The 13,981-nt window shown below is 45.5% G+C and overlaps 1 protein-coding gene across 2 annotated transcripts in view; it reads right to left on the reverse strand.

Moving 5' to 3' along the window:
* oga (O-GlcNAcase) overlaps positions 1-13,981 on the reverse strand; it is a 46,654-nt gene that overhangs the window by 4,755 nt on the left and 27,918 nt on the right. For both annotated transcript variants that reach the window (XM_078413289.1, XM_078413290.1), the window contains exons 11-14: positions 11,922-12,007; positions 10,846-10,950; positions 3,247-3,335; positions 241-433 (exon numbers count right to left, since the gene is read on the reverse strand). In XM_078413289.1, the coding sequence (XP_078269415.1) occupies positions 241-433; positions 3,247-3,335; positions 10,846-10,950; positions 11,922-12,007 (473 nt within the window). The remainder of the gene's footprint in view (positions 1-240; positions 434-3,246; positions 3,336-10,845; positions 10,951-11,921; positions 12,008-13,981) is intronic.

Here is a 13,981-nt window from a genome sequence, read left to right on the forward strand (position 1 = left end):
ATAAGATGGGATCAATGAAGGGTCAGCGTGAATGGGTGGGCTGCGGGGAACCGCGAGGGCATGAACCCCATGTCTTTACTGGTTGCAGAGTTTTGTCCATTGAAAGACACAATAAATTTACAACAAGCTGTTGCTAATTTGTAAGATTCAGATGCAAAAGTGGGGCAGTAGCAGCAAATGTTATTGAATTAATTTACAGCATAAAGGTTCTATCATTGTCTAATCACTCTGAGAAAGTACCTGTTCCTCGGAGAGCTCCTTACTGGCTTCTGGTTTATTGTATTTTTCCCGCATAGCGGGAATCCAGGAAACTTTACACTTTCTGGCGTATGGGTTCACGTCGACAGTGCCAAGGGCATAACCACACACGCTGCCCTCATCTTCCAACACAAAGCAATAGTCGGGGCTCAGTGTCAAAAATCCACCCACCAAGCTGCAACACAGCAAGAGCAGCACAATGTATAGGCACATCAGAACCACATTCCCCTTCCCCATACACAAACTGGTTCAAATACTCCCTCAGTTAGACACCTACTAAGAGAGTCAAGTGTTTTATCGTCATATAGCCGGGAACAGAACAAAGAAAATCTTTCTTGCTGCAGCAGCATAACATGTTTTTAACAGTACCCAATAGATAATATAATAATCAATAACCAATTGCTGTCTTTCAGCGCCAGAGATCCAGGTTCGATCCAGACTATGGGTGCTGTCTGTACAGAGTTTATACGTTCTCCCCGTGACCGCGTGGGTTTTCTCCGAGATCTTTGGTTTCCTCCCACACTCCAAACACATACAGGTTTGCAGGTTAATTGGCTTTGTATAAATGTAAATTGTCCCTAGTGTGTGTAGGATAGTGTTAATATGCGGGGATCGCTCATCGGCACGGACTCGGTGGGCTGAAGGGTTGTGGAGACAGATACAATAGTGGCAATCCGCGCTGTATCTCTAAACAAAACTTAAATAGAAAAAAAACAATAGAGTACATAAACAAAATGCCAAAGACCCTAGTGCAACACAGGCAGGTTGCAGTTTAGTTGGAGTTCAGAGTGTTCAAGAGCCTGATGGTTGTTGCAACACAGCAACGGGAAACAATCTTCAGCCACTTTATGCAAGATAAGAGTCAGAGCGTGGAAACAGGCCTTTCGACCCAACTTGCCCACACCGACCAACATGCCCATACCTAAAGATGTGAGCTTCTCAGAAGGTTCAATAGCATAGAAACAGGGACAATATTTCCCCTAGCCAAGATCCAGTCGCATAAATGTCAAATAGAATGACTAGTATTGGTATATTGTTGTGTGTATCGAGATGCAATGAAAAACTGTGCTATTCAGTCAAATCATACTGTACATGAGTACCATCAAATCACACACAAGGACAAAGAGTGCATAAAATAGTGTTACAGGACTGTAGTGTTACAATTCGAGAAAAAGTACAAGGTCCATAATGAGGTGGGTGAGAGGCTGTGACTACTGAATATAGTCAGATAGTAGTGGGGAAGATGCTGCTCCTGAATCTGGTGGTTCATGCTGTCAAGTTTTTGTATCGAAGATAGACACAAAATGCTGGAGTAACTCAGCGGGACAGGCAGCATCTCTGGAGAGAAGGAATGGGTGCCATTTTGGGTCGAGATCTTTCTTCAGACGGATATCAGGGGAGTGGGTGGTACAGAGACAAAATGTAGTCGGAGACAGTAAGACTGGTCGGAGAACTGGCAAGGGGATGGGGAGAGAGGGTAAGCAAGGGCTACTTGAAGTGTAGGGCGGAAGTGGCGGCGCCTAACGGCTGCGGCTCGCTAGCAGTCTGTTGGTCTTTTTTCCTTTTTATTTGTTGTGTGTCGGTGTTGGGATGGTTTTTGTATTTTTTTGGTTGTGCATGTGTGGGGGGTGGTGGTGTGGGTGGGGGGGTGGTGGGGTGAACTTTTCTCTTTTAGGTCTCTTCCTCACAGCGCGGGGTGCGGCTCGGCCGCGGGGCCTAACAGTGCCCGGTGCGGCTCGGCCGCGGGGCTTAACAGTGCCCGGTGCGACTCGGCCGCGGGACTTTTCATCGCCCGGTGCGGCTCGGCCGCGGGACTTTACATTGCTGGTGCGGTTCGGCCGCTGGACTTAACAGTGCCCGGTGCAGCTCGGCCGCGGGGCTTAACATCGCCCGGTGCAGCTCGGCCGCTGGACTTAACAGTGCCCGGTGCAGCTCGGCCGCGGGACTTTACATCGCTGTTGCAGCTCGGCCGCTGGACTTAACAGTGCCCGGTGCAGCTCGGCCGCGGGGCTTAACATCGCTGGTGCGGCTCGGCCGCGGGGCTTAACATCGCCCAGTGCGGCTCGGCCGCGGGACTTTTCATCGCCCGGTGCGGCTCAGCCACGGGACTTAGCTGCGCACGGCTCGGCCGCAGGGACTTCCATCGCCCGGCTCGGCCGCGAGACGTTTCAGCGCCCGGTGCGACTTGGCCGCGGGGACTTCCATCCCGGGGACTGTGCGGGTCGGTCGGGGACGAGCTGTCTGTCCGTGGGCGTGGGGAAGAGAGTGGAAGTTTTGTTGCCTCCATCACAGTGAGGGGGTGTTTGGAGTCACTGTGATGGACGTTTGTGTTGGGGTTATGTGTCTTGTGTTCTTTTTTGTATGACTGCTATGTAGTTTCGTTCGGTACCTTGGTACCGAATGACAAATAAAGCTCTGTTATGTTATGTTACTGTTGAAGTTAGAGAAGTCAATGTTCATACCGCTGGGGTGTCAGCTACCCAAGCGAAATATAAGGTGCTGTTCCTCCAATTTGCACTGGGCCTCACTCTGACAATGGAGGAGGCCCAGGACAGAAAGGTCAGTGTCGGAATGGGAGGGGGAATTAACCGAATATCAAATATTTAACCGAATATTAAATACTAGAGGGCATGGTTTAAGGGAAAAGTTTAAAGGAGATGTGTTAGGCAAATGTGTGGGTTTTTTTTTTAAGATACAGAGGGTGTTAAGTGCCTGGAATGTGCTGCTGGGGGTGGTTGTGGACACAGATACAATAGTGGCATTTAAGAGACTTTTTGGATAGGCATATGGATACGCAGGGATATGGATAATTTGCTTGCGTATATGGGTTGGTCCTGGCATCATGGTCGATACAGACATTGTGGGCCAAAGAGCCTGTTCCTGTGCGGCATTGTTCTATGTTCTATTTCACACACCAGCTGAGACGACAGAGCCATTGAAATTCAGGGAAACCAGTACTCTCCGCACCACATACCTACAGACACTCACCTATCACCGATGATATCTGGCTGATCGGACATCAAGTCGGCATCCATGTCATCATCATACATTTCCTTGCAGATCTTGTACACCGAGGCCTGTGGATAAAACAAACCCGGTTAATAAATAGTTCTCTTAACACACTACGAGTGGCCTGTTGGACACACTGACAAAATACAGGTGTTTTAGCCTTTCATTTACACGAAATGCAACCAGAAAAATCACAATATCCAATGATCACCGAATCGTCATGGAAACAATCCAATGTAGTCAAACAGATTTGGGATTGGGATCAATTTGTCAAGGCCCTACTGAGGCTAATGGATCCTCCTTGTACTTTAGTTGAAAGGTAGAGCAAAACTGATGGATATATTTACCTGCTGTGAATTTCCAACTAAAATGAATAAAATTCTGAATAAAAGGATGTAAAAAAAAACATAGAAAATAGGTGCAGGAGTAGGCCATTCGGCCCTTCAAGCCTGCACCGCCATTCAATATGATCATGGTTGATCATCCAGCTCAGTAGCCTGTACCTGCCTTCTCTCCATACCCTCTGATCCCTTTAGCAAAAAGGGCCACATCTAACTCCCTCTTAAATATAGCCAATGAACTGGCCTCAACTACCTTCTGTGGCAGAGAATTCCACAGACTCACCACTCTCTGTGTGAAGAAATGTTTTCTCATCTCGGTCCTAAAAGACCTCCCCCTTATCCTTAAGCTGTGACCCCTGGTTCTGGACTCCCCCAACATCGGGAACAATCTTCCCGCATCTAGCCTCTCCAACCCCTTAAGAATTTTATATGTTTCTATAAGATGTACTTTTAGACTGGAGGCTAAGAGGAATTTCTTTAGCCAGAGTGTGCTGAATCTATGGTATTCATTGCCACAGATATCAGTGAAGGCCAAATCATTGGATATGTTTAAGGCAGAGATTGACAGATACTTGATTAGTAAAGATATTGAGGGTTATGGTGAGATGGCAGGAGAATGGGGTTCAGGGAAGGACAGATCAGCCATGATTGAATGGTGGAGTAGATGGTGATCCTGTGATTTATGATCATTTTTGCTCCTGTGATTTATGAACATAAACTTAAGTCCAACAACATATATAAACATATTAAGTCCAACAACATATATAACCACTCCAACACTTCCACAGAAGACTATGGAAATTTGGCATGTTTCCCATGAATTATTAACTTCAACAGATGCACTGTAGAAAGCACCCTCTGCATCAGTTCTGCCCAAGAGAGTAATTCCCTCTTCTCTTCTCTCCCATCGGGCAGAAGATATAAAAGTTCGAAAGCAGATTCAGAAACATCTTGCCCACATAATCAGACTCTTGAATGGGCATCTCATGCACTAAGCATGTAGTCAAAATATACCTAATTGCAGTCCTTGCACCTTTTTTTACCTGCATCTTCCCTGTACCTGAAACACAATATTCTAAAGTTGGAAGTTCAAAAGCTGAATTCTACAACTTTAAGTAACCTCCACAAAACACCCCTCCCCTTTCTTCCCTGTAGCCCCCCCCCCCTTTCCACTGCACCTCCCGAGCCCTGGCACCCATCTCTCCCTTTGCCCTCCACTATATTCCTAAACGAGTCACACCTCCATCACTCAGTCACGAGTCGCAACTCTTGTGTGTTCATCTCATGTTCAACCTTTGTCCAACAATCTGTTTATCAATTCCCACCACCCACGTTCACCTATTACCTGGTATGCCTTGTCTGCCCCTCCACTCTTTAAGCTTTTTTCTCTTCTCACCCCTGGAATCACCCTGAAGGGTCCCAACCCAAAACGTCACGTATCCATGTTCTCCAGAGATGCTGCCTGACCCGCTGAGTTACTTTGGCACTTCGTGCCTTTATAATAAGTGTCCACGCTTTCAGGAACCACGCTCTGAAAACTCCCCTCTCTGAACCACTCATCTTTTAAAAGCTTCATAAAACATACCTATGCCAGCAAGTCTTGTGTCACGTGCGGCAGTGTAAAACTTTATCTAACAGTCCACTGAAGGGCATCGTAGACAGCTTGGACGAGGAACCGGACACGCTGGAAGTCTGCCTGCATGTTTGACCAGGTAATCCTGTGCTGCGGTATGCTCTCCCACCTTGTCCACGCTCCCTGCTGCCTGAGCCCCACCGTCCTGCTCACACGCTCTTCCTCCACACCTGCTCGGACCTCTACCTGGATGAGATGGTGTCTCTCCTTGCCCTGGGGCGTGCCAACCTGTGTCTTAGGGAGGTATCCCAAGCCCAATCTGCCAGTTGCTATGACTCCCACCAATGCCTTTTGTCTTAAGCATGACTCTGCCACCTCCACTGCTTTCTTCGTCCTCCATTCTCACCTTGATGCCAGCTGATGACACCTTCTGGTCCCTGGAGTCCCTGTACTGTAGGGCTTCTCTTGTCCATGCCACCATAAACTCTTCAGTGAGGCCACTGAATGGGAGCTGCAAGATGTTACTGGTCCCGTACAGTGCTGCACTGTTGAGGCTGCGGGGAAGGCCAAGCCACTTGCGAAGAAAGCCACTGATCTTCCTTTCGAGGGACGCAACTGTGGTCAATGGAACAGCGTAAACCAGCAGAGGCCACAGGACACGATGGAATGCTGATAGATCTAGGCCTTGAAATGCCAGGCAGGCCTGACTTTGGTGAGCCAGGCTTCGAGATTGTTTTATTGTCATATGTCCCGAAACGGGACAAGGAAATTCTTACTTGCAGCAGCACAACAGACATGGAAACAAACGCTGTATTATGTTTACTTATTGTCAGCATTGTGCAGCACTATAATCCTACACTGTCAGTGACTGGTTAAGGAGGGGCAGGTACAATAAGTGTGATCAGTCTCAAGGGTCTCGACCCGGAGCTTTTCACCGTACCTCCGAACAGTTGACATAATAAAACCAAACCACTTGGATCACTAGCTGTTACTTAAGATGCCTTAAAATCTTGAGCAATTGTGCTGCCATTAAGTACACTACACGCGTTTTCCGATCTCTGAAGGATGTACTATTGTAACATCAGTAAATTGATCTACTCATTAGATATTTTGGTACATCTTCAGTGGACTGTTAGATAAAGTTTGACACAGCCACACGTGACTAAACACTTGCTGGCATAGGTACGTTTTATGAAGCTTTTTAAAGATGAGTGGTTCAGAGTGGGGAGTTTTCAGAGTGTGGTTCCTTAGCAGCCTTTTCTCCAGAGCGGTGGCCTGACCTGCTGTTACTCCAGCCTTTTGTGCGTATCTACAACACGAGGATCCCAAAGATGCCATTCCTATGGTTCAATGGTTCTTTTTTTTGCCACGTGGAACAAAGGTACAGTGAAATACATTTTTTTGCGGGTTATTGTAATACATAGACAATCCTTAAAACTCAACCAATATCACAAAACATCAGTGCTGGCTGCCAAGTTATGGGAGATGAATTTGCATTGAAGGAGAGCTCAAAGAGCGACATGTTTACCCCCCAGCTCCAGTGACACAACATCTGGGGACAGGCCAGAAGTTTTGCCACTGTTCCCCGTGCGTATTTATGGTACAACTGTATCAGTGACGCAGCTGGTGAAACTGTCGGTCTTATTTGCAGTGTCTGCCGTTCTCAGACTACGCGGATCCCAGGTAATGAAACACACAGAGCAGTAAGGTCTTTGCAATAATTTCTTGGTCGCAATTAAAGATAGTTGGTAGTAAGGGACCACTTAATCCAACTTGGTCTTGACTGGCAAGAAGAGGGGAGGCCCAAATACACACATCAGGCGAGAAATCTGCCCAACTCTGCCGCGGTATAGTACTTCCCGACGATTCACGCACAAGGAATAATTTCCCCCTGGATTAAAGGGCTCAATAATGAATGAGCCAGACCCAAGGTTACGGGGAGAAGGCAGGAGAATGGGGTTGAGAGCGAAAGATAGATCAGCCATGATCGAATGGTGAAGACTTCATGGGCCGAACGGCCTAATTTGGCTCCGATGTCTTGTGGACTTTCTGATTGTAAATTCAAAATGTTGATCCTCAACTTTAACTTGAAATGTTTCAAGACAACTCTACCAGGATTTCCAGTCCAGTAGTTTGGACAATAATGGTACGGTTGGTTATTGGCATACACACGGGTATGGCAAGGAGCAAAGGAGCACGCAGCAGCAGCAAAAGCACATAAACCCAGACAAACTATATTATATACAATTCTAAAGAAAACGATTGTGCAAACATGTAACAGTGCAAAAATATAATTAGAAAGAAATACAAGTCCACAGCAGTGCAAGGGGTGGTCCTTAGTGTTCCGTTGCCGAGGTAGGATTAGGGAAATGCAGGTCAGTTCAGGAACGTGTTGGTGACAGGAAAGTAGCTATTCCTGAACCTGGTGGTATGGGACTTCCACCACCAACCCACCAATAAAACTGGTTGCCCGACTTGGACAAAGCTCCCAGCTTTAACCTTGTATGTATTGTTTGCAATTCTCTGGACCAATGATCCAAATATTCATTATCCAGAGACTAATAGAACAAACCAAGGATTGAAGTCAGGTTTGCACACATGTGCAGATTCACTGCACAGAAGTGCATCTCGGTTCCAAATGTTGACTGTAACTCGGTTTAAAAGATAACTGGCCAATCTGATAGAACTTACCAAGTAAATTCATATCAATGGTGATTTCCACCTGTACAAGGACAAATCCATCATATAGCATTCCAGTTTCCCCAGGTTCTTTTACCTGTAAAGAGTATGTTAATCACTATACTATACAGATTAACCAAGCACTGGGTGCCAGGAAGCAGTCGAACGAGTCGGGTAGTTCCAATAGTCCAATGTCCTGCCAAAGCAAACTGGCCAATTCCGCTTCTTCCCAAAATAGGAGCCATAAATTTAATTAAGAATTTTATCATATTTATTTGCAGAACACGAAGAGCCTGATAGGGAATTGAAAATTTTGGAGATAGAGACTGCAACCCAATCACCAGTGCATTTGTTTCCTTCACGAATCTGAACACAATAATCGTGTACACTTATAAGCAATCGGACGAGAAACTTGCTCAATAGCAGGTCCAGCTTCTGGGCCACATCCATGCCATGGATGGGAAAGAATTTCTCTAGCCAGAGAGTGGTTAATCTGTGAAATACATTGCCACAGACAGTGGCAGAGATCAAGTCATTGGATACTTTTGAAGCGAAGATTAATAGGTGCTCGATTAGTAACGGTGTTAATAAGGAGAGAAGGCAGGAGAATGAGGCAGAGAAAAAAATGGATCAGCCATGATCGCATGGCGGGGCAGACACGATGGGCGGAGTGGCCTAATTCTGCTCCTATGTCTTAGGAAAGGTACAGATGGGTATGGGCTAAGTGCAGGCAAATGGGATTAACTTAGGTGGGGATTGACAAGTTTCCGTGCTGTATGACATTGCCAGATTTAATTCAGCCAGTGTGCCATTACAAAAATGCAAAGTGAATTCTCATGGATTAATCTAAATGTACCAAGGCTTTTTTTAAAAAGTATTCAAAAGTAATTCTACTTTGAACGTTTAATAAACTGATCACTTTTGGATAATTTAAAAAGCCTTGGTAGCTACAGTAATCAAATTTCCTCACCCATTGAGTTTGCATCTCGTTCTGCGTTGAACAGTTAAGAGAACAGAGGTTACAGCCGGACTGATCCTCGATGTACGAATGCTAAAATTACGCCACTTGTTGTTCTCCTGATCCCTGCAGCACAATGGCGCAGCGGTAGAATTGCTGCCACACAGCGCCAGAGACCTGGGTTCGATCCTGACTACAGGTGCTGTCTGTACGAAGTTTGAACTCTCTCTCTGTGACCGCGTGGATTTTCTCCGGGTGGTCTGGTTTCCTCCCACACTCCAAAGACGTGCAGGTTTGTAGATTAATTGGCTTTGGTAAAAATTGTAAATTGCCCCTGGCAATTGTGTGGCATAGTGCTAGTATACAGGTTGATCGCCGGTTGGAGTGGACTCGGTGGGCCAAAGGACCCGTTTCCATGCTGTATCTCTAATGTCTAAAGTAATTGACCTAGCAATTTAGAAGAAACAGCAACAATAGCCACTGAAGAGATGGTCAAAAGAAGATACGATAATGCTTAACTTCTAAAAATATAAAGATACAGCATGAATATAAACCGTGAACACGGTTTCTGAGTGATAATAGTCAGAGTACTGCCTTGGGAGATGCCTTCTTCCCATTACCGAGGGATTAAAATCTTTTGTAAGACCAAGAGGGAAGGATGCAGACATATCACTTGTTCAAATATGGCACAGCAGCAGAGTTGCTGCTTTACAGCACCTGAGGCTCGGGTTTGATCCTGACTACAGGTGCTGCCTCTATGGAGTTTGTACAGTATGTTCCTCTTCCTCCCACACTCAAATATGAGCAGGTTCGTAGGTTTAATGGCTCCGGTAAGTTATTAAATTGTCTGTAGTGTGTAGGATAGTGCTAGTGTATGCGGTCAGTACGGTCTCAGTGAGCCGAAAGGTCTGTTTCTGCGCGGCACCACTATAGTCTAAAGTCAAATAGTTTGCACAAGCAGCAGTTGCTTTCTCAAGACCAACTCAATAAATAACTGAAGCAAATGGAGATAAAAGCATCTCATTTAAGTGGCTTCTGTGCATGGACAGCAATGACATAAGAAAAAAAAAAGCTTCCTCCAACAAATGTCTGTAGTTACGCAGAGACACAAGGAACTGGTGATGGAATCTTGAGCAAAACACAAAGTGCTGGATGATCTCTGTGGGTCAGGCAGCGTCTGGGGAGGGAAATGGACAGATGATGTTTTGGGTCGGGACCCTTCTTCAGACTGTCAAAACTGCAAAGCCCTCAGGTACATTGAAGATCCTCAGGGCATGAATATCTGAAGTTGGCCAGTAAACACTGATAGTAGGAGGGAGCACGCAAGAAACTGCAGGGGATGGAATCTTGAGCTAAACAAAGTGCTGGAGGAACTCAGTAGGTCAGGCAGTGTCAGTGGAAGGAAGGGACAGGCGACGTTTCAGATCGGGAACATTCTTCAAACTGATGAAATGTCACCTGTCCATTTCAATCCACAGATGCTGCCTGACTTGTCGAACTCTTTCAGCAGTTTTTTTCTTATAGTTACATGGAAGGAGAATGCGAGTTGGATGAGAAGCCACTGTCTGACACCAACACCACATTTCACAGTTGGTGATAAGGTTTGGAATTTTGATATATATTAAGAATCTGATTAAAACTCAGTTAAATTTTCGTTTAATAACAAAAGACGCTGAGTATCACAGCATCTCTGGAGAACATGGAAAGGTGACATGTGTGTAGGAAGGAACTAAAGATGTTGGTTTATACCCAGCCAAGTACTGACCAGGCCTGTGCCTGCATAGCTTTAGAGATCAGCCGTTTTAAGATGGCTAATAGCATGGTCTGAAGAAGGGTTCCAACCCGAAATGTCAGCTATTCCATTTCTCCAGACATGCTGTCTGACCCGCTGAGTTACTCCAGCATTTTGTGTCTACCTTATGTATAGGTGACGTTTCAGGTTAGGACCCTTCTTAGTTTACATGAACACAAAATGCCAGGATTTAAGAGTGTCTCGATGGTGTAGTTGAGATGAAAATGACACTTACCTCATCCTTTGGGAAGTATGGCCTGATGGCGTAGACTTTTGACGTCGGCGTGGGTGGCGGTGGTTGGTAGAAGAGATCGTTTGCCCCGTCAATGGGCAACAAACGCTGCGAAGAACAAACAGCTTAGTCAGTACTGCTCTGCGACTACTTTGGGACATCAGTATATGCTCCACACAACATACCTTCCAATCTCAAACTCAATTGCTACTGAAGGCACCATGCAAAGCATCACGTGCAGCAAAGCAGCTGGAACCAATTCCAGTCACTGGACATGACACACAGTATCTGCAGCAGCAAAGAAGTCAGGGAGGTGCCAATTACTGCACGTACTACGGAAATCGTAGTTTTATTTTTCGTTTTTAAAAAAAGGCCAAATAATCTCTTTTGAAGGGTTTGGGGGGGTGGGGGGGCAAGGAATGTCTGGGGAGGTTTGGTCTGGAGAGGGTTAACTGGCTGTCGAAGCAGTGCACCCAGAGTTTCATCGCAAGCGCGGTATCACAGGCTGCGCGCAAAAGCACCTGTGGAGGAGAAAACAAAACAGCGCAACGAAGCTCCATGAACCTTTGAGGAAAAACCAAGAATGTTCAGCAGAGTCTGGATAGAAAACATCCTTGTCCATCGACCCTCCCATTCGAGTCCATTAGGCACCAATGGCAAGGCGAGTTATAACTTAGTGTGTTTACATAGATGTCTCGGTGTCTTCCTCCCTCCCGCCCGCCCTCCGTCCCCACCACATTTGAGGCTGAATGTTCACTTCATTACTTGGCCTTCGCGGTTCATGGAACTTCGAGGTGGAAGCAAGCTGCGCAGCGCTCAGTAAATGTCGCGCAACCTGCAAAGGAACGTTTTTGTCAACGACACGTCAACTAAAATTTGCAGCGCGCGCAGGCGCAGTGGGATTCCAACATCTCCTTCCAAACTGAAAAGAAAGCAAATTAGTGCCAGTACCAAAGTGTACCAAATTCTGTCAAAGAAACCAGCTAGCCATCAACAGACCAATCCTTTCCTTTTGCACAATGTTTTCTCTTTCAAAATGAAGAAAAAATAACATCAGTCATTGGGAATTGGTAGAATACCTGAAACTCTCCTGCTAGACCACCTCTAAAGGCCCAGGGTTCTTGGTCGCCACTCAAGAACTGTGCTGAAGATTGACTACGACACCCTGTTGATCAGATCCAAGCGGAGAATGTTACGTGGGGGCTTCCTGTGGTCTTACTTTTCCACAAAAGCAATACACCACCTTCTCAATAGAAAGAAAAAATGCGCAGAAAGAATTGCCCTCTCTGAACTGGACTATCCCTTGCACGAGTTTAGGGCTGTAATGATCCACACCACTCTTCTTGCCCACTCTTCTTTAGAAAGGTTTTAATACGAAACAGTCGTCTATTAACCCATCAAATGTCACCACCAATAGAGAAGTGTTTGACCGTGGCTCTTTACAAAATGCTTTATTTACAAATGTGCATGGAATAATTCCAAGTTTTGCCATGCTGTTTTGGCTACATTGGATATTGAAAGGATGCCCCTAAAGTCCCATTGCAGCCCTAAGCATTCCTTAACTTAAAATGAAGTCACATTTTGGCTCCTCTTGTTAGATGACACTTGGTATGCAGATTTGTTTGTTTAAACAGGAAAACCTTTAACCTATCTATGCTGGTTACAGATCAAAAATAATTGCGAGCTTCAATTAAAAAGTAAAGAAAATGCTGGGAATGCGCCAGCAATAGTTGATAAGGGAAACACAATGTTTCATTCTCACAATCCCTGCTTGAATCTGCTAAGTATTTTCAACTCTCTTGATTTCTTATTTCAGGTTCCCACCATCTGCAGGTTGCGTGTCTTTCAATGGGGGCAAGGCTCATCAATCTTTGAGCAATCACGGCATCCTTCAGTTCTCGTATTATCAGCGAGGTCCAACAATAAAAGCTCGATATAGTCAACAAACTGAAGCTGGGCAGGACAGGGCTGTAAGCTGCAGGCAACTAGTCTCCCCAGCTCACCCTTGTCCGACAGAGGGTTACCTGGCCAACAGACCTTGTACGTACATCAAGACAGCCAGCCATCTTTGCCTGCTCAGCTCGCTTCTTCCAAAGGATGTAAAATTCACTCCAGAGTCTACCATTCAAGACGTTTGACGGAAATTTTCCCAAGAGGTAAAACAAGACCAAGATTGTCTTAAAGCAAGGCATCAACTCCAAGTTTCAGTAACACAGATAACGCCCATGTTCTCTTCTCATCTCAAATTTCTTCAATTCTAGCAGGTTTTTAAATCCAAGTTAAATTTGCAGCAATTATATTAACTCAAACACACAATGGTACTCTGGATAGGACTGAAGTTCTCTGGATGGGACTGAAGTTGTCAATTCTTTTCATTTGTGGCTGGTGAGTTTTCTATATGGTTTAGGTGTATATTGGAAAAATCAAGTTGAATCTGTATTTGCACACCAGTTGAAGGCCTGGAACCACGACCCTGTTTACTCTCAACATAACGTCCGGTTTCTAGCAAGTTCCCAAATTCCCTTTGCAACCAGGAATCACTGGGTGAGGACTTTGTAGCCTGAAGCTGCTTTGAAATGTAATCGCAGATTGTTTCACTGCTTTTGAGGCACCGACCGCCCTGATCACTTTCTTTCCTAGCCATGAAGCGAGGTTGAAGAAGGAACAGGAAGGATGGATGGCTATGTATTGTTTCAAACGTAGAGAGAGGAAACAAGACTAAACATAGTGAATTTGGACAGTTAACTGTTTCTATTCAGAGAATCAGCCAACTGAGTCCAAGTCAGCCAAAGGAAAGGGGCGCAAAATAATATTGTTCCAGTCACGCCAAGCCACTCCATCAACAGGGACAGGCGATGTGGTCAGGTCAAAATTATGAACCTGGAACCTTGCTGGGTAAATGCTCCCTCCATTTTTAATACTGAGCAGACAATTAACTATAACAAAGATTGGAGAGCAAGTGAGGGAAAGACAGACATGTTCACCAGACGTGTAAATAACCATTTAGAGTGTTAAGGCAGGAGACAATTTTAAAAGGTGATTCCACATGTAGAATCAACTTTACCGCTTCCAAATATTTGCACATTCTCCCTCTATCACCCTTCGACACTGGATTGGATTACCTTTATTGTCATTCAAA

The sequence above is a fragment of the Rhinoraja longicauda genome, chromosome 16 (assembly GCF_053455715.1).
Source record: "Rhinoraja longicauda isolate Sanriku21f chromosome 16, sRhiLon1.1, whole genome shotgun sequence".
Classification (NCBI taxonomy): Eukaryota; Metazoa; Chordata; class Chondrichthyes; order Rajiformes; family Arhynchobatidae; genus Rhinoraja; species Rhinoraja longicauda.